At 46.8% G+C, this 19,675-nt stretch overlaps 2 protein-coding genes across 5 annotated transcripts in view; one reads left to right on the top strand and one right to left on the bottom strand.

Moving 5' to 3' along the window:
• Window positions 1–6,798, top strand: part of SGPL1 (sphingosine-1-phosphate lyase 1) — a 30,328-nt gene extending 23,530 nt beyond the window's left edge. For all 4 annotated transcript variants that reach the window (XM_030452997.1, XM_030452996.1, XM_030452994.1 and 1 more), the window contains 6 exons: window positions 11–109; window positions 1,094–1,243; window positions 1,497–1,735; window positions 2,334–2,480; window positions 3,533–3,653; window positions 3,753–6,798. In XM_030452997.1, coding sequence (XP_030308857.1) covers window positions 11–109; window positions 1,094–1,243; window positions 1,497–1,735; window positions 2,334–2,480; window positions 3,533–3,653; window positions 3,753–3,893 — 897 coding nt within the window. In that variant the 3' untranslated portion in view covers window positions 3,894–6,798. The remainder of the gene's footprint in view (window positions 1–10; window positions 110–1,093; window positions 1,244–1,496; window positions 1,736–2,333; window positions 2,481–3,532; window positions 3,654–3,752) is intronic.
• A 1,312-nt stretch (window positions 6,799–8,110) lies between these two features.
• On the bottom strand, window positions 8,111–12,115 carry PCBD1 (pterin-4 alpha-carbinolamine dehydratase 1). Its single transcript, XM_030452998.1, has 4 exons — window positions 12,023–12,115; window positions 9,219–9,350; window positions 8,779–8,859; window positions 8,111–8,288 (listed from the first exon to the last, which is right to left on the bottom strand). Exons 1-4 carry the CDS (start codon window positions 12,023–12,025, stop codon window positions 8,190–8,192), a joined length of 315 nt encoding a protein of 104 aa, XP_030308858.1. The 5' UTR covers window positions 12,026–12,115; the 3' UTR covers window positions 8,111–8,189.
• Between the last annotated feature and the right edge of the window lie 7,560 nt (window positions 12,116–19,675).

The raw sequence follows: 19,675 nt of genomic DNA, 5'->3' as shown, positions 1-19,675 counted from the left end.
AAATCTTCAGGCAATGAGGAGAGCTATCTCGAAGAACACAGCCATGCTGGTCTGTTCTGCTCCCCAGTTCCCACATGGAATTATGGACCCGATTGAAGAGGTGGCAGAGGTAGGGTGCCCCTGGGACTTCTGGGTGCAGGAGGAGTAAAACCAGCATATCTTTCTGTGCAAGAACAGAGGGGTTTGGGGATGCCAGACAGTGAATCTGATGGGAGTAGCAGACTGGTTGGGAGGGAATTACTGCCCTTAAGTCGGGTGTTAACCAACAGCAGGACACAATTTGGAAGTAAGAAGGAATGTGGGACTGGTTTTTTTACATTCTGTAAATGCTGTGAGAAAATGAGCTTTAAATACCAGAAGTTACCTCTGGGCAGTGTCATAAATTTGTTTGTGTGGGACTGGATTTCAGACCTGGGCTGGTGTGTGCAGTGTGTCATAGCAAGGCAAAGCAGCGAAACTTTTTTGCATGCTTTGTCTTTGAACTCTCAAGCCCATGCCACACACTTCTGCTGTAACTGAAGGTTTGTGTCTGAGTATGTGACTTGGAGCTCAGCTGCATCCACTGTGAGACCACCAACCAGAAGGGCTCATTGTTTGATATATGAGGGGAAATAACAGCAAAATAGTCCACTTTGATTTGATTTGGGCCTACTGGTTGTAGCAAAGTTGATGCAGAAGTTGGAGGAATGCACTTATAAAGTAGGAGTCAAAACACTGAATTATTATTTTTTGGTCATGCCTCTTGATTTTTCTCTCTGTGCTCCAGTAATTTATTCTGTATGTAACCAGCTGTGGCCTCTGACCTTCTTTTCATTTGGATTATGCCCTTATACTTGATTTGTGGATACTCCTTTCAAACCAAGTTGTTGCATCTCCTTGGCAAATAGAGCAAACTGTGAAAATTTTTTCCTTCAGATATGTGGAAGGCAGGAGAAGGCATCCCACAAGTAGCCAACCCTTCCAGATCTCCTATCCTCAACAGCTTGAGGGTGGCACAATGGTCTGAAAAGGTCCAGGAAACATTTAATTGTGAAATGCAGAGTTTTCTCACCTGGTTGCATGTTACTCACCAGAATCTCTTCTTCCCACACAGCTTGCACTGAAGTACAAAATCCCCTTCCACGTTGATGCCTGCCTGGGTGGTTTTCTTATTGCTTTCATGGACAAGGCAGGGTTTCCTTTGAAGCATCAGTTTGACTTCCGTGTAAAAGGTGTGACCAGCATTTCTGCCGATACCCACAAGGTAAGAAGGAGGGAGAAAGCTCTCCCAATGCTTTCTGGGGAGCAATTCCTGATGCCATCAGTGTTTTCAGATGCTTCTGCTGTGTTGTGGGAGCGCTGAGGTGCAGGTGGAAGGGCTGCCCTCTTCAGATGCTTTGTGCAACACACCGAGGTCTGGGCGAGTGGGATCTTGGTGACTGCATGCAGGAAGTGTTTGGATGCACTCATTCCTGTGTCCTCCTGCTGCTCTTTAATGCTTTCTGTGCCCCTTGCAGTACGGCTACGCTCCCAAGGGCTCCTCAGTGGTGCTGTACAGCGACAAGAAGTACAGGAGCTACCAGTTCTTCATAGCACCCGACTGGCAAGGGGGCATATACGCCTCCCCCTGTGTGGCAGGCTCCAGGCCAGGTGGAATCATAGCTGCGTGCTGGGCAACTCTGATGCACATAGGGGAATCAGGCTACGTGGAGGCTACCAAGAGGATCATTAAAACAGCTCGTTTCCTCGAATCAGAGTATGTGGGCACCTTAGCATTTTGATCACACTCTTTAACTCCATTCTGGACTCCTCCTTCCAAACAGCTTCTATTTTTCTTGCGATTTCTTTTCCCCCGGAGAAGGTGTGGCATGTTACCTGCTGGATGGGGATCCACCAGACAGCTACGGGAGCAGGCACTTCGTTTATGCCCAGGTTGCTTCCCTGTGCTGGGTAGCCTGGGGGCATGGAGACATGAGGTGCAGGCATCTTTATTTAGCTGACTTTGCTTTGAGAATTTCTTCTGGCTAAGATGGAACCTGGAAGTACTTACTGAAGATGCTAAAAGAAGTGCTACACTCTCTCTGGTCGGGGTGCTTGTGTTGCTATGCGAGCTGATAAGCCTAATCTCTGCTGCTTTGTCCTCCCTCTTTTCCATTTCTTCATGAGTTCACTTCAGGGCCCCTAATGATTTGAATCCTCTTGCCAATGACCTGGGCTGGTTGCATGTTTTAGTTTTTGGTAGGGGTATTCTGTCATCTGTTTGCTTCTGTAGCTTTTCCTTTAAGGCTCCAGACGGACAGAATGTATGACTCCCAAAACCCTGATCAGTCACTTTTCTTCTTTTTCTTTTCAAGGCTGAGAAAAATTGACAGCATCTTCATTTTTGGAAAACCTGAGGTGTCTGTCCTCTCCATTGGTTCGGATACTTTTGACATCTATCGATTATCTAATTTATTAGCTGCAAAAGGATGGAACTTAAATGTCCTACAGTTCCCCTCCAGGTGTGTTTGTGGTCAAGTGGGAGATATCACAGCAGACCAGTGTAGTGATGTGTATAGGCAGGATATGCAAGATGGTTGTTGTCAGGCCACGTAACTCTTGATTTGCTGAGTGGTGCTGTCCATATCTGATGAATTGTATGTTGACTTCGTATGCAGAGAATTACTTTTGTGATTGCTGATATACAGCAATTACTGCAGTGAGGATGAGGCAATGGTAATTTTAATGATCCTGACAGAGAACATATCTGAGGCTTCATTTCTATTTACCTCTGGCTAATACAAGCAGAAAAATATGAATAACCAGGGTTTTGCCTCATGTTAGATAATAATGATAGATGAGGGCTTGCAAATTTATTTATTTTTAGAATCTTTTTGCTGCCCACAGCAGATGAAACTAATTGAAATAACAGTGAAGGGGCTAATCATTTGCAGTGGTCTTTCCATCCTAGTGTAAAGTGAGTGGTTTTCAGAGAGTTTCCCTGAGTGGGTAGGTTGTTACCTGTGGGTAAAAGGAGCAAATGCTCACTGATGTAGCCGCAGTGAAAAAATTTTGGACTTGTAGTTACAATTAATTGAAATCTAGAGAGCAGAAAGCAACAGCTGTGTGAGTTAGCACTGTTCTTCCTGGTGAAGGCCAATGTCCACCCTGTGGGTGGCTGATGGCTTATTTAATCTAAGAGTGGAAGGGAAAGAAAAGGATGGCAAGAATTAGCGGGCTTGCAGCCAGCTGTGTTTTTCTCACCAGAGGTACCTGGAATGAGGTAAGAAAATTACAGACATTTAACTGTGTATGGTGAAGTCAGGAAGGAAGGAGTAGCTGCTTTTTAAAAGAAGAGCTGAACTCTGCAGCTTGGTTCTAGCAAGTATTTTGCAGTGATTACCTTTAGTTGGGAGTGGATTGTCTTTACCCACTATTACTACTGGTATGTTGTTTCAAAGAGATACATGTACAGGGAAGGCCTGAGTTGCTGTTTGTTGCTGAGCAAAGGTGGAGCTGTAAAGGAGATGTAAATTGAGATGGTTAATCTCTTCTCTCTCCCCTTCCTGTCCAGCATCCATCTCTGCATTACGCAATTGCACACAAAGCCCGGTGTTGCTGAAGAGTTCCTGAAAGATGTCAAGCACAGCATTGAGGATATCATGCAGGACCTTGGTGCCAAGACCACAGGCATGGTGAGGAGGCCAGCATATAGTGTTTGGTGTGCTTGGGGTCAGCATGTTTCTCTGATGGCATTAAGGATCCTATGTAACCACCTCCTCTTCTCTGCTTAGGGAGCCATCTATGGAATGGCCCAGTCCGTCCCCGACAGGAGCTTGGTAGCTGAGATTTCTCAGGCATACTTGGATGGCCTCTACAGCACGGATGTTCCTTGCAGTGAAAAGCACATGAATGGCTCTCCCGGCCACCACTGACTGAAGTGCAATGATTTGAGTTGCCAACTGCACAGGGGTGGTTCTGAAGGCTTCCCAGAGGCAGAGATTGCAGTAAGCCTTTGTTCCTACAATTGCAGGTCTGATGGTGGCTTGAGCTCAAAAACTTCCATCTTAAGTCTCTTCCTGAAATTGACATCATTTTCATGCCCAACTTTAGTTTTGGGGCTTTTTTTTCCTTTCCCTTGCCTATTTTTATCATGACTATTGATGGTGAATTGAATGTCCATTCCACAACTCCAAATTCCTCAGGTATTTTGTGTGTCATTTCATTCCTTGTTTCTTCTCAGACCTGGTATTCAGCCGGTGTCCAGCCAAGTGTTACATTTGAGTTCTAATGTTGTGTTCCAAAGCTTCAATCTTCCCAGAAGTCAAAGGTAGAAAAATAGACTATTTTGTTTTCTTTTAAGTATTCCTCCAAGCTACTGCATTTAACAGGCTGTTCTGGGGAGCCTTCTGTCTATATAATGCAAAGCTGATAAATTGGCAAAGAAAAGATGGTCGTGTGCTCTTTTTGAAATCCCCTCTGAAGATCTCGGTGAGACTGCAATCAATATCTGCTGATGGGGAAAAAAGCCCAGCACAAAATCCTTTCCTGGAATCTTTTGGTTTGAATAACAAGAGGAATAGAAACCAATCAGGGAGAGTAACTGAATGGTACTGAAAAGCCTAGGTATTTAGTAACTGTTATGCTTCCCTGCCTCTCCCAGAGGTCATGTATTTGCCACCTAGAGTGCTTGTTGCTCCTTGCACAATTCATGTGCAAACCAGTGATTTCACTGTTCAGAACTTGAAGGTTTTGCACTATCTCCTGATGCTGTAGTAGAGTCAGCCAGGGCCTGGCTCATGTCACGGCCAGGGGCTTCATGGCGTCAACGCTGACCTTTTTTTTTTACCACAGTCTTTTAGGATAAAAGGGTGACTTTTCTAATATTAGTAATCTGCTCTTTGCACTGATTCTTTCAAGGCACATTGTCAAAAGGGCATTCACCATTGTGCCTTGATGCTTCTCTGGCTTTTTTTTTTGTGGGATGCCAGGGAAGGTTTGAGGGTTCGGCTGTTGACTGCAGCGTTTCCTGCGGTTGTTTCTTTATGGTACTATACTGAAAAAAACAAAACAAAACTCACCTCAAAGGCAGACTGGCCTTAGAGAAAGTGTGCTGGCCTGCAAGGTAGAACAGAAGTTGTATTGAGCCAAATCCCTTCACAGTATTACAAAAATGCTGGTATAGCTCTGCGAGGTAGGTGGCAAGGTGTAGCAGGTTGGAGGTATGCAAGCCTTGGGCATCTTGGTTTACCCTTCCTATTTTTCTCTGCTGTTTTTCCAGTGAGAGAGTGTAACTGGGAAACAGTTGTGGCCTTAACGACAAGCTGGAATCAATATGAGTTAATTAACAGCTGTGGAGTTACTCCTGCAGGGCTTTCCCGTGGGTTTCCTCCCAGCTTGTTGCATGCTACTGAGAGTTTCCTGGGCAGAGTTCAACACATGGTGCCATGTCAGCAGAATCTTGTGCAGGGCATCTGAAGGTCCCTGTCTCTCTGTCGTGGTGGGCTTGTGGTAGCCTGAAGCTGTCCCTCACTGGCACACTTAAGTGATAGCTACACCTCATTGAGAAGGTTACTTCCCAGCCACTGCACAAAGCAGGGCAGCAGCCCTGGGTCTGCTGACTCTGGGAAGAACACTTGCTTTTTAACAGGTTTAGTTTCAGTGCCAGGAGATAGAAATATGTTGGCCATCTGCCTGTAAATCGATGATTTTATGCATGTCTCTGAGCCCTTCTGCATCACATTAGAATTTCCTGATTGTTTCTTGATGGTGTTACCAGGTCTGGCAGGCAGCATTCATATTGGACCTACTAATTCTGCTACCGACTTGCCAATGTGACCATTACTGATCTCTGAGTTTGCTGTACTCTGAAGACAGTCCTGAGTGTCTGGCTAATGTGATGGTTCTCTTTTGAACCAAGATTTAAAACAAAACAAAAAAAAAGGGAGGTATTATTTTTGTTCCTGCTTTAAAAGAAAAGGAGAAAAGGGGAGGCGGACTGGGGTGGGGTTACGGAGAGAAAAACTCCCTCCTCTTCCCTGGTTTCATTCTCCTCTGAGGAAGTAGTTGGATCTAACTGATCAGTGCTCCATTTTATATTTTTGGATGCATTTGAAGATGTTGTTTGTAAGTCAGTGTATTCCATTCTGGGCTTCACTTACTAGTAATATTTGTGGGTTTAATTATTTTATGTGTATTTGTTCTATACTGTTAATGTAATCTTCTGATTAGGAACAGGCCACTGGAATTTTACTGGTGTATAGTCTTTATTTATCCTTGTTACCTAACATGTAAGCTGCATCTCCTTTATCATGCCAAATGGTCTTAGAAAAATGGTGCGATTAACAGGCTGTATAATTATTTAAGAAAACAAACAGGAAGAATTTTATGGACTGGATTATGATCTGAAACTGAATGGTACATTATACTTGGAGGGATCTTTGTGACTGTTCCTCTGAGATTTCTGACTGTCGTGTTTTCTGAGTGAGACATTAAATTGATTGATTGTACAAAGCACTCCCAAGGGATTTGCGTGCTCTTAGGTTCTAGACTGAAGAATATCCAATGGGATGGACCAAGAAGAGAGGTGTGTCTTCATGCCATGGATTTCATCTGCACTTTTCTGATGACTTTTGGGGGAGGGAGGAGTGGAAGGATTGCATACAACACAATATCTTGCCCAATAAATGCACATTGACTTTTTAATGAAGAAATGGGACGAGTTCATCTGATGGCAGTATTCTGTATTGGTGTAATTTGCTACTGTAAAACTGTATGCTGAAATAGCTGAAAAGATGGTAAAAGTGGGCCTAGTTTGTATTAAAATGGTGCATTCAGCTATCTAGGCTCATTGCACTCTTATTTTTCTGTTTCAGTGCTCATCTGAATGAATATGGAGACCTGTTGCTCCTGATCTCTGCACAAGCACAGCCTGGTCTGTGCCAGGGAAAATGGTTTATGAATTGTGTTAACACTGCCTGAGGGCTGCTTTATTTTGTCAAGCCTAAAGGCGGTGTTCGTGCTACATCTTGCAAGTAATATTCAAGGGTGCTGAGAATTGTCATTTAGGAACTATGGATATTCTTTTCATACTTTACACAACTTAAACGGGTTGAAAAAAAATCCAAAAGAATTGAATTGGGAGTTTGTAGTGTTTCTCTCAGGCTGTTTTACTGAAAGTAGCTGCTGTTGGTTTCACAGCAAATTGTTCCTCTTGTACTGAAAACACAGCAATTTGGCTGCAGACTCCCTGAATGCTGGGATCATTGTGCTACTGGAGTGATGATTACCCCACCAAATCCACCTGAAGCCTCTTCTGGGAGGTTGCTCCACTGTGAGGAGCCCTGGTACTGCTGTTGTGCCTTCCCTGTGCTTGTGCCTTGTTTATGGTACACTTCTGATTTTAGCACAAGCAGTTTTTAGCTGATTGCTATGGCTTTGGTAACCTCACTCTCTTTTAGAGCCCATGCAGGCCGGTGAAGGCACATGCTGTTTCTCTGCATTGCTTTGTCAAGAAGGTTTTCCATGGCAGAAACACCTTCTTGTTGACAGCAGTCAGGCCAGTACCTGCCTTGGAAAAACCTGTTGGTGTAATTGACAATGAGACCTCCTTCCAAAACTGACATCAGGTTAACCAAGACCTTTATTGTAAACATTTTCAGTTGGTATCCTGTTAAAAGGCAGGTTACAACAGGGATGGGATCACATGCCTTCTTATAATACTGCTAGAAGTTATGGCAATCACCAAATTGCACATCACAGTTGCTGGGATGGGAGGGAGAAACCATACTATCCATAATGTAGGTAGAGAATATATTCCTGTTTTAAGAAGGAATCAAAGCATGGCTGGATGGGGTCAGGCTTTGGAAAGATTTACTGTTGCGATTGTGTAACATGACTCCTGGCAAAAAAAAAAAACAAACAACAAAACACCAAAGCAAACACCTGCTGAAAGCCCCAGAGGCTTTGTGGGCTGGTAGCACACACAGAACAGAAGTGTCAGAGTGGAAGGCTGTAAGAATAGAAGCAGCAAGATCGGAGATGGGTATGTGCACAGTGCCCAAAAAATGCCTCCATCCATCTGAGCTGTGGAGGGGAGTTTGGCATCGCCTTAAGCAGTCAGGATGTGGGAACTAGCATGGAAGAGGGAGGAGGCTCTGGGTGCAGCTGTCCAGAATGAGAGGTGGGTTGTGGCAGTGAGAGCTGATCCTCAGCTTCATGTGTCTGTCTGGTCAGGAGAGAGAAGCTGCAACCTGCTCGATGAAGCTTGCCAAGTTGATGTCTCTCTCTGATAAGCCTCCACACTCGTGGGTGCTCAAGGTGATGTGAACCTAAATCAAGCAGACAGACTGACCAAGTGTTGCTGGCAGAAAGAGCAAGAACAGTTTTCCCCTAGTGCTGCACCTGATGAGTCAGGTAGTACTATTACTTTCTCTAGGTTTGTTAGCACAGTTTCCTGGGGTGGGTAAGATCTGTTATTTTGCCTTGCCCTGGCCACAGGCCAGTCTGCCTTGGTTACAGCAACCAGCTGTGCCCCTTTTTCAGGTGCTCTTTGTCCAGAAGCTTTTCCCCTTCCTCCTACTGACTTGAAAAAGCAATCCTGGTGCCAGCGGGCAGATAGCTACTGCTTAGCTGGACAGGTAATAAAAGGAGGGGGAGAAGTATCTGCAGATAACAGCTGTAGGCTGTCTGTCATGTGCCAAGGGAATGGTACCTGAGAAGTCCCACTCATCTGAGCAGCATTTGCTGCTGCTGTTTTATGCCTCACAAAAGGGATGTGTTCCCTGGAAGAGCTCTGCTTGCTCCCACCATCCCTCTTACCTTATTGTACACATTGAACCATTCGGGGTGGTGATCCAGTTTTTCTGCCTGTAGAGCAACTCTGGTCATGAAGCCGAAGGCCTGCCCAGTGTATTAAGAGGAAAAGTTAGCTCTGTACTGCTTCCCCTGCAAGGTTTTTTCACACGGTTGCTAATAATTTTACACCATACGTTTCTAGGTAGCTCAATCAAATTGCAAAGTTGGGAAGTTCTGTAGCTTTGTTGGGGTTCTCTATGGGTTTTCTTCTTTTTGGGGAGCCCTTTTTTTAGAGAAACTATGTGCTGGGTTGAGCACTTTGGTGTCTTGGGCAGGTTATCTCTCTCAGCTGTTACATTTCAGGAGAAACAGAGGGGTTTCTTTGGCTGAGCCTTGCAGATAGGACTCCCTGCTCTGCAAACCAGGTCTCCCTCATTGTAAAACTGTACCACTGATGCTCCTACCCGGTTGAAGTCCTTGAAGTGGAATTCCTTGAAGATGGCATCTCTGCCTTCCACCTCGTTCCACCCCACGGCTCTCAGGTTTGGCAGCAGCTGCTCCCTCTCCTCCGCGCTCAGCCTGTGGGCTTTTCCTGCCTGAACCAGCAGAAGGGAAAAGGAAGAGGAGCAGCTCAGCGTGGTAGGATGAGCAGATGTTCAAAACACTGAGGCATCCCATGGGCTCACGGAGGCAGGTACAGGCTGGGTGGGAAGGTTAGAGGGTGTGTGTGGACCTGAACTGGGGATGCTGATGATAGAGGGTATCAGTGCTGTCCTCTGCTCACTGCCCTGTGTACATGGTGCAGGTGCCTAGGTTGGGTGAAGTCCAGCTTGTCACTTCTGTGCTCTGACCTGCAATCTAGACCACTTTTCCAGTGCATACATGTACTGAGTATAACCTAAAGTACTAAGAAACCATGGCTGTGGAAGGCTCAGCTCCCAAACACATTACATATCCATTTTCTGGAAAAAAACAACCCTGAAGCTCTGTGATGGTTTCTAGAACTGAGAACTGCTTGAGATTTGCCAAGTACCTTTACAAAGCAGGAGGGCTTTATGTGCAGGTCACCTGCACTGGGAGCCTGCTTTAGAGGAGAAAGAAGTGGTGTGAATCAGAGATGAGTCACATGGAATTTGAGTTCAGCTCCTTTTCAATCTGCCTGGTGTTACAACAGAGTTTAAGAGGCTGTTTCTGTCTGTTAATAACCAGAGGGCAGGGGGAGGGATTGTGATTTAGCATTGTCTTCCACTCTTGAGGCAGGGTTGCTATTTGTTTTTTGAGGAATAGAGGGGGAGCAGCAGCAGTTCTGGCTTTAGGGAGTGAGTATGGGCTAAGATGAGACTAAAATGGAATTCTTAGGCATAGGGGCTACCCAAACCAGCTCATCTTCTGGCTCAGTGGGGAAGGCATGAATGGGTGCAGAGGGGTATTGCTCCATCTGTAAGATTATGTTCTGGAAATTAAAATTCCTTCCTTATCGGGTAATCAGAACTTTAGAGTGGGTGAGGATTTTTTGGGGATCAATGATGAAAATCCCAACATTTCTCTGCAATTTGTTTTGCTTAAAATGCTGTAGAGCAAAGCATGGAAGGTTAGCTGAGTCCAAACAAACACAGCCCACTGCTTTGCTCAGCTGTTTAAGATGCTGCCCCTGAGCATCAATGCCCAAGCAAAGCCTCTCAAGGGGCTGCTGACCAAAGAAGGTAAATCATCCTTTCCTCTAGTTCACCTACTTGCTGGCTGTACAAAACCAAAGAGGCAGGTAGGGAGCTGATGTTTTTGTCGGTTCTTTTGAGGAAAATTGGAAAGATTACAGCTGATTCCTGCGTTACTGGGTCTGATAAGCTGCTGGGCCATGTGGGTGCCTACCTGTCTGTGTAGCTGTGATTCTTACACCTGGAGAAAGTTGTCTGCTTTTTCTTTGTCTCTCCTCACCAAATGGAGAGTGTCTGCTAACATCAACCCCGTCCCTTCCCAAGCTCTGGATTTGGAAGGGAGGTGGTGAGTAAATACAGCTCAGCACAATAAACCCTTGGCCCTTGCCCTTCTGTGCCGATGGTGCGATAAGCCAGGCACAGGTAGCTTAGCAACTGGATAACGTGGGGAGGGAGGATGGCTCTGGCAGGGGGCACCCTGGGGGATGGGAGTGGGCTAGATGCTGAGCCAGGTTTCTGGACCAGGGATTGTGAAAGCTCCTGCTTGTGTATCGGTTCTAAAAAAAAGGAACTGGATTAGAGGGTTATGGATGCAAGGGGATGGGTGCTGAGCCAGGCTCCCCCCGGAGCAGGGCAAGAAATCAGGCTGCTTAGGAGGGATGAAGTTTAATAGTTTTCTGAAAGTTTTGAACTAAATGGGAAGATGGGCCCTGGGGCTTTTCCCAGGCCCCGCTTCTATTGGAGAGCCTGGAACCAGTAGGCTGGGCTGATGTTTGGCCAACTCTAGGGAAAGCCATCTCCTCCAGCTATGCCTTGTGTTGGCCAACGCTCTGCCCAGAGCACCCTGCGAGCCGTGACACCCCGATTCCTCTCCTCCTCCTCCTCCTCCATCCATTGGCTGGCCTGCTGTTTTTGTCAGTCTGGCACGCTAATGCTTTCATGTGCACTTACTCCTTTAGAACACACTCTTCTCATTAGGGAAATGTAATTATTTTGTGATGCTTCGCTGGCTCTCAACTGCCAAGGCACTGGTTTTTTCTTTTTTTTTTCCCCAGCAGGAAACCAAGTAGCTGGATTGTGCAAGCAAGGCAAAGGGACCGGCATGGGAAACTGGGACAGCTTTGGACTTTTTGGAGAGGAAACAACCCTCTCTGCCCAAACTCAACATTTTCCCTTTTAAGGGTGACTTGTAACTTAGGAGAAGGTAAAGGCGACAGTCCTGGTGTTATCAGGACCTGCAGGTGGGGCTGGAACTGAGGTACACCACTGGGCCCCCGGTCTTTCATTCCTGTCCCCTCTGCTGCCACAGAAAAAAATCCCATTTCCAACCAGACCGGGGTGGGCTGCGGGAGGGGCGGTCATACAGCATTTGCGTGGGGCCCCTTTCCTTCCCCCTGGCAGAGGAACCGAACCCGGCGAGCGCTGGCTTTGGTAATTCCGCAGCAGCCGCAGGAGCTCCCGCGTTACTGATTAACCACAGCGCGGGGCTCTGCTCCCTTCTGCCTTTCCTCCTCCCTCAGCTCCGAGGCCGGAGCTGCCGCTGAAACCTTCCTTAGCCCCCTCCTTTGCCGCCGCCTCCATAGGAACAGCCGGGTTTTCCAGCAGCGACTTACCATGGCCCGCGGGTCTCCCTGGCCTCCGGTCCCGGTTCACGCCGTGCCCTGCCGTGTCCCGGTGGCGCGCTGGGCAGTGCGGGGCGGCGGGAGGCGGGGCCGGGGGGCCGGGTCCACCCCCGGAGAGCTCCTGCCTGCGCCTTGCCTGGCGCTGCCCGGCACTCGGCAACCCCTGCGGGGTCCTACGGGGCCGTGGGGCTTGGGGGATGCTCAAAAAGGGCCTCTTAGGTCCCCTGGTGATGGTCCCAGCTCTGAGCCGGCCTCCCCTCTTCCTCTAGGGTCTCTGAATATGTTGCACAAGGAAAAGGCCGAGAGGGATGGAGAGGGGCACTGAACATCCGCGCTGCTGGGTGCTCTTGGCCACGCGTGTGATGAATGTGACAGTCATCCTGGCTGCACATCCCTCTGCCTTTCCAGCCCTCTGATCTCTGCAGCTGCGGGCTGCGTTGTCTGGGAGCAGCCCGGGATATATCGCAGCATGTGCACCGAGTGCTGGGTGTCTTCGTGCGTGTGGCACGACGCTTCCAAACCCTCTTAAGGTCTTTCCTCCCGTTGCTGAGGGAACCGTGTCCACACGGACGCCTTGCGCTGCTCCCTGTTTTCTCTGTCCAGGCCCCGGTGTCCTGCAGCTCATCGGCTGCTGAGCCCACTCACGTCATGGGCGATTTGCCAGTGCTGGGAACGATTTAGCACTGTGCTGATGTACGAAGGAGACAGAAATTCAGCACCCTGCTGAACCCTCAGGGCTTTCTTTACCCTCGAAGCAACTGATTCTGATTTTATAAATATATATATTGTGACACAATTTTCTTTTATTTACTGTTCTGTAAATGTTGTTTTCTACTGCTGGGGGTCATGGGTGCCACAGAGATAATTTGTTTCTCTTGCAGGCAAGCTAGAGGGAAGCAAATTCTTAAATTCTTCCTTGTTTTGTGTGTGTGTGGTGTTGGGTTTTTTTTCCTCTCTCTCTCTTTTCTATTTTTTTTCTCTCTAGATTTGCTTGCTAGGGTAATGAAAAGGAAAACCGAGCATCTTTTGTGTCTTGGGAGACCCTGTGAATATCTGTCCAGGGAAAAAAGCCTGAGAGAGCAATGCAGCACCTGAAAAGAAAATAAATGTGTGCAGATATACGAAGCTGGAAGCTTTGATATGGATGAGAAGAGGTGCGGTGCTGTATGGTTTGCAGCAATGAAATCGGGAGGTGGGATTGTTTGTAAGGTTGGGAAAAGCCAGCAGAATATTTTCTTGCCATAAGTTTAAATTGCAGGACTGGCAGTTTGATCACCATAAGCACCCCTGTAAATAGTGGCACAAGCAGGAGATAAAGGAAACAATAATATTGTGATGAAGTAGGAGCTGGAGTTATGGGCATTGTAGACAGCAGTGATGTACAGGTGATCTCAGCTGCGTTTTCTCTAGAAAATGGAATGGCTCTTTTGATGATGGGGACTTGTCAGGGCTTCAAATACAGCTTAGCTACGTGTCAGTCCCTCTCTGTTGATTTGGAGATGGGGAAAAAGCAAATGCCCCATCTCTCACGGCACCCCACTTAGCCTCTGTTGGATTTTGTGCCAGCACAGCTGGGAGCCGATCCTCTTTTCCTATTTTCCTTGCTAATCCGTGTGCTGCCAGTACAGAGCAGTGAGAGACTCGTCAGCTCATTAAAGGTGAGAATTTCTGTGAGAAAACCGATTAATTATAATGTGTCTACTGATTACCCATCTCTTTTGTAATGGTATTTTCTCTTTTAGGTTACAAATCAAGCTTTAACTGCCAGCTATAAGTGTGAGAGATCTCTTGCAGAGGGCTGTGCTTTTGCTGAAGTGTCAACAGGGCAGCTGAGATTTTCCTCGGTCTGTGGTGTGAAATTGTGGCTCGGAGGATCTTCTGTCTGACTCTGATGCCTGAACCCCTAAATTCATGAAGCTTCCCCTCTGCACAGCTTTAATTTCTCTTTGTGAGATGCAACTCTTAAGATTTTTCATTTCACGATTAATCTAGTGATGTTGGGCAAGGTGTTTCCTCAGAGCAGTGAGCAGACCCGTGCAAGGTGCATGCGGGTTCACTGGCAACAGATTCTTATTTTTATTTTTTCCTCTCTTGTTGTCTAATATAGAGCTGAGCATTTTTGGCCTAGGTCAGTAGCTCAACTCACACGTATGCAGTGCTTCTGTGTATTTTGAGGGGCTCAATTCCTATTATTAATCCTGTTTTGTCAATATTTTTTGAATAAAGTTCACCTGACCCCCAAAGCTGTTTTGGCTGGTGTCCATATACTATCTCCCAGCTCGGGATTTACTTTTTGAATCCCTCTCTTCCTCGTTTCACGTTCCCTGAAACACTTTCATGGTCTGTTTGAAGGAAGGACGATACAAGCTTCCTTTTATGAAAGTGCTGAGTGCAACGTGGGGCTGCTTGGACTCACATAAAATCTGTGGAGACCTCGATCCTTGCTGTTTCCAGAAGGAAGCTCCCTGCAGGAGCTTAAGACACAACAACACAGCAACAAGTGAGGGGTTTTTTTGGTGGTTTCTTTTTCTCCATGTGATCTGATTTTTCTATTTATTTTTTTGTCCTCTTCTATTTTATTTTTAAATTTTATTTCCCTATAGCCTGTGCTATCTCCTCACTTAACAGTATTAAAAATGTGCTCCATGTCGTCTTCCTACAGGTGTGCTTTTCCTGGCATCCCTAGGGAAGCCCTGCTCTGTGGGCTTAGCATTAACATGATTCAGGTCATGGTAAATTCACTCAGATTTTGCATTTTGGGCCCTCACAGGAGGCAAATGGGATTAACCAGCAAGGAAAGCAGTGACTTCTGCTGTCTTGTTTGCTGCAAGGCAAGTTTGCATTGGATGGGCTGTTAGCAGAGCTGCTGACTTGGCAGAGGGATGTTTGCTGATGGCACTGGCAGAAGGAGTCTTTATCTCAAGCAGGGTACGGTTACAGGGCTGGGTGTTTGGTTTATGTTGTACTTTGGAAGAAGCTTCATTTGTGCTTGCTTTGTTCTTGCATTTCCCAGGTCTGCTTCTGGCTCCAGCTGGGAACAGGGTCAGGATGTCCCTCCTCCTTTGAGAAGGCCTTTAGAAAATCCTGGTTGTGCTGTTTGCTTGCTTCACCTTTAACTGGTGTGCTTGGCTCTTCCCCTTCTAGCACCATTACCTGTTCTTCTTCCCAATGTTTGGGAGGGATGATGCTATGCTTCACCTCTTTTCCCTGAATGGGGAGACCCAGGACAAGAGGACTGTCAGTAACCCGCAGTTTTTACCTGATGGGTGTTGAATTGTCCATGTATTTATGGCATTGAGGTTTCTTTTGTAATGGGGCTGAAACTCGTGTTGTGAGCAGGGAGGAACAACTGTTTAGTCAGCAGAGAAACAATTAACCAGCTGCAGTGACTCAGGAATTCACCAGGAATACATTTTCAGAGTTTGTGTCCATGTTTTTTGACAGAGTAGCTTGGGACAGGGTTGCAATCTCCTGCTAAACCTCAGCCCCCAAAGGGTGTTTTAAGCCACGGTACGGCAACCTCTTTCGTCTTTAACTGCTCTGCTGGAATCTGAAACATTACTCTTGTGGTACAATAGATTTAATTACAGAGTTTGTTAACACTGGAGGGGATTTATGGCAGTTGTGACAAGTTTAAGTTGACAAAAGGGCCCAATAAATAGAGATGAATCGTTAATTATTCCTGTGATACTTCCTCTCATAGTGTTGTTTTATCAAAATAGGCGAAGGCTGGGAATTGGTCTCAGCACAATGAACAGAATAAATCAGGGGCTGGTACAAGTGAGAGCTTCTCTGGTCTCACACAGTGCATTAGGTGAAGGGCCTTGATGTTGGGCAGCATGTAGGTACCCTTGGAGAAGGCTATATTGAAAAAAATGGCAATAAAAGTGGCATAACCACTTGTATAGAAAACAAGTTAAGCCAGAATTATCCTGGTTTGATTCGGTGTCCTTGAAACTAAGGGGTATGACAAAAACAAGATGCCATGGCCCTTGCAGCTAATGCATTCCTGTGTCAACAGTCCTGTCCTGCAGGTCCCCAGAGTCTGTTGGATGGTGGGGAGATCTTGCTGTTTGCTGTCCTGCTAAGGTCACTTTGTTCCTTCCAACAGGATGCATTTGCCTTGGGAGAAGGTGATACATCAAACCTGCCTTCTCCTCATCCCTTGCTCATCCCATGTCCAGCCTGCTGGTGGATTAATCACAGAGCCTGGGTTCCCTGGGCACAGCCAGAGCCCAGCCTAAGGGAAGCTCCTTGCATTCAGCTTCTTTCCTGACTTTCAGTCCAAATCTGAGTTTCTTTGCTAAAGCAGGTTGGATTTTCTAGCACAATGTGCAGGGGTTGAGAAGGGTGAGTATCTATACGAATCATTTTTCCCTTCTTCAAGAGTGAGTTTGTTTATGCGGGGAGAGCTGGGTGCTGCATGGGAAGCGGCTGCTGTACAGCCACGTCTGGTCACTAGGGGTCAGGAAAACGCTGGGAAACGGGAGAGCTCCGGGAAACCGCAGCCCCTGGCAAGAGGCACAGGGCTGGGGCTCTGGGAAACCCAGCTGATCCCTAAAACCAGAAGTGGTTGCAGACGTTGCCAGCTTTGCTGTAGAGCGTCTGGGCTCAGCAAAGCAGCTCTTCATCTGGACCTTCGTGACCAACCTGTTGCACCTCCAGAGCCTTTGGTGTGCACCAAAGCATCAGTGCATACGTAAGCATTGAGGTTGTCTCTCCAGCCAGACTGCTACAGATCTGTGGTTACCATTGCTATTTCCAAATCCTGGAATATTTTTTTGGGTTTATTTCCAGCTTCCCAGTTGTTGCTCTTGCAGCAAACTGCCTTGAGGTAGGGGTAGGACTGCGCTCTGGATGGGGACGTAGCGGCAAGGTCTGCCTGCACAGACCTTTTATTGGGCAGGATTAGAAGGCAGGATTAGAAAAGGAAGAGAAGCTTTTGGGCATACAACTCTTCTTTGATCAGAACTAGAAACAGCAGGCTTCAAAGCCAAATGTGTTGAAAACAGTAGCTCAGAGATTAATGAGCTATATAACATGTGAGGTTGCTTTAGGAGACAGTGGCTGTAAAGTACAGGAGATGGTGATATGTGAGAGGAGAAAAAATGTGCTAAGGCACTGATTTGCTAGGGGACAGAGAGAGGCAGCTTATGGGTCATGGCACATGGTGAGGTTGGTAGAAGGCACCCCATGGCAACTCCAGGAACTTTGTTCTACAGTAGACTTGTGAATTTATTTTCCCAGATCTGCCTTTGGGAGATGTTTCTTAGTATTTTGGTTTGTTTCCAGATCAGGGCTGAGCGAGCAGAGGGAGGGGTGAGGGATTTGGTGATATCTGGTCCCCTGCTGGGTGTGCTTGTCCCTCACAGATTCAGATTGTGGGACTCTGTTGAGGCCCTCAGTGGGTGCTCGCCTTCTTCTCTGGCCTTCTCCAAAGGGTGGTAGTCTGGGGGAATTGTGTCACGCTGCTGGAAGCAAGGGGGCAATGTCCAGGCATGGAGTGTGGTGTGGAGGCAATACATTCACAAATTTTCCTTTTTTTTTTTTTTTTTTTTTTTTTGGTGCAGAAACTGATGGCAGAAACTCACGTATGAAATTCTTGTCAAGTGTGGTGCTGGTTTGTTTTTTTTCCTTTTGTTAGCATTAAACTTACTCTTCTAATGATGTCACTCTCTTACATGTGATCACCTCTATTCTTTCCCAGCCTTATAAGTTTGTATGGGTTCTCACACACTGAATTCATCTGCTTTGCTTGTTCTTGATGTTAGTGGGACTGACCACTGGACCATGCTGCCTGCACTATTTGGAACGGGCTGCCTGGGGAGGTGGTGGACTCTTCGTCCCGGGAGACATTTAAAAAGCGACTCGATATGGCACTCAGTGCCATAGTCTAGTGACTGTGGCGGTAGCTGATCAAGGGTTGGACTCGATGATCTCTGAGGTCCCTTCCAACCCAGCCTATTCTATGATTCTATGATTTGTTTTGAGCAGGATAAAAATTAATGGGGAAATTGTGTATGCAGCAGTCTTTAAGAAACCAAAATGCCACTGTGTCTCAGCCATCAGGGGTAGCAAATTAAATAACATAGCAGCTTGCTTCAAAGCCTGAGGATAGAGAGTTCTTGCAGCAGGCATGGCAAGAAGGGGAGAGGTGAAATTGTACAAACTGTCATTGATTCCCAGCCTGAGCTGGAAGTTTGCTGATGTGCTCCAGCAAAATGGAGTTGTGTTTAATTCCATCTCCTTCCTGACATGACTGTATCTTGGAGAGGGGCTCTGGGCTCAAAAGGAGGGACCTTTTGACCTGTTACTTGGAAAGGTTTGCCTCAGCTCTTGGACCTCTACTTAGATCCCTCTGAGGTGCTGTAGAAGATTGAGTAGAACCCTGAGCTGGTAATGGAAATTGCTACTTGATGTAGGCTGGATTTATGGCCTTGTAAAGGCAGAGTGTTGAAGCTGATGGGGAGGAAGGAGAAAGTAAGGTGTCTGTTTCTAACATGAAGTGGGGAATTACTGGTGCCGTGAACTCCTGGGCACGTGGCTTGGTGGTGTCAGCTGCCCTTTGTTGTTACCTCAGAGCTCATGTCCTGTGGCACGAAAGGTTTCCCTGGATGGAGCTGCTCTCTGCTTGAGGCCCCGTGAACAGTGAAGATGTTGGTGACACTGTAGTGGTGCTCAGAAGGACTTTGCTGGGAAAGAGACTTGACTTTTTCTGGAAAGAGGGTGTCTTGTAAGACTGCTCTGAACCATGATCTTTCAGAGGGTCCTTGTGAGAGCTTGGTTCTCATGTTGGTCACAGAGGTAGTGAGGAACAGGATGGGGAGACAGTGTTTGTTGATGGGATGGCTTTCCAAGGCAAGGATATATTGGGGAGTCAGGCTCAGGAGACCTCATCTGCTGGTGCTTTCCTCTCTAATCCAACGTGGTGGCTATGGCTTCAAACAAATTGCCTGCAAATTAAATGAAGAGGGAACAGTTGGCTGAAGTGGAGCTGAGACAGGATCAGAACCAGTGACCAAGGGCAGAAGAACAGGGAGACCAAAACAGTGTCTCCTCAAAATCCTGTTCCTGGATCAAGCATGTTGTGTTAGTAAAAAAGCTCAGCAGTCCCAGTGCAGCTGGGAGATGTGATCTTGCCTGCAGTGGCACAGAGGGCTTCAGCTGGCAGGATCAAAAAGCAACCTCTGTGCACTGGCAGCAGCATCACTCAGCACAGGGGGGGTTTCTCTCAAGGATCACAATTCATCAGCATTTTACAAGGGAGGCTCAATGTGTAAATAAATACAGATTCTGTGGTGCTGCTGCTTCAGGCCTGCCTGGCCACGTGCTCTGGGATAACCTGGCTGTCTCTTCTGATGCACAATTGAGCAAGTGAAGCTGTTTCCCTTGAGCCTAATGCTTGCAGCTGATCTGCTGCCTTAAGTGGCTTATGTGAGTAAGAGGTATCTTAAATCAGCTGCATTTTTGTGTACCCTCCTGGGTACCCCAGGAAAAGATATTTTAGAGCTTATTAAAGTGGAGAACAGGCCAGAATCTTCCTCCTCTTTAACTGGTGCCTGTATCTTCATTGGCAGTAAGCATGGTGCAAAAAGCACCTGCCTTATTTTCCAAATCACTACGACCAGTGATCAAGTCTGCCAT

This window comes from Calypte anna, chromosome 6, assembly GCF_003957555.1.
Source record: "Calypte anna isolate BGI_N300 chromosome 6, bCalAnn1_v1.p, whole genome shotgun sequence".
Taxonomy (NCBI): Eukaryota; Metazoa; Chordata; class Aves; order Apodiformes; family Trochilidae; genus Calypte; species Calypte anna.
Note: the sequence above shows the minus strand (reverse complement) of the source record. Positions and strands in the feature narration are given on the sequence as shown.

What these genes read in the sequence shown, in the direction of transcription:
- PCBD1 (XM_030452998.1), bottom strand. An exon ending in ACTTCAAGGACTTCAACCGG is followed by an intron (nt 8,860 to 9,218) that starts GTAGGAGCATCA and finishes TACACTGGGCAG; the next exon opens with GCCTTCGGCTTCATGACCAG. An exon ending in GGTTCAATGTGTACAATAAG is followed by an intron (nt 8,289 to 8,778) that starts GTAAGAGGGATG and finishes TGCTTGATTTAG; the next exon opens with GTTCACATCACCTTGAGCAC.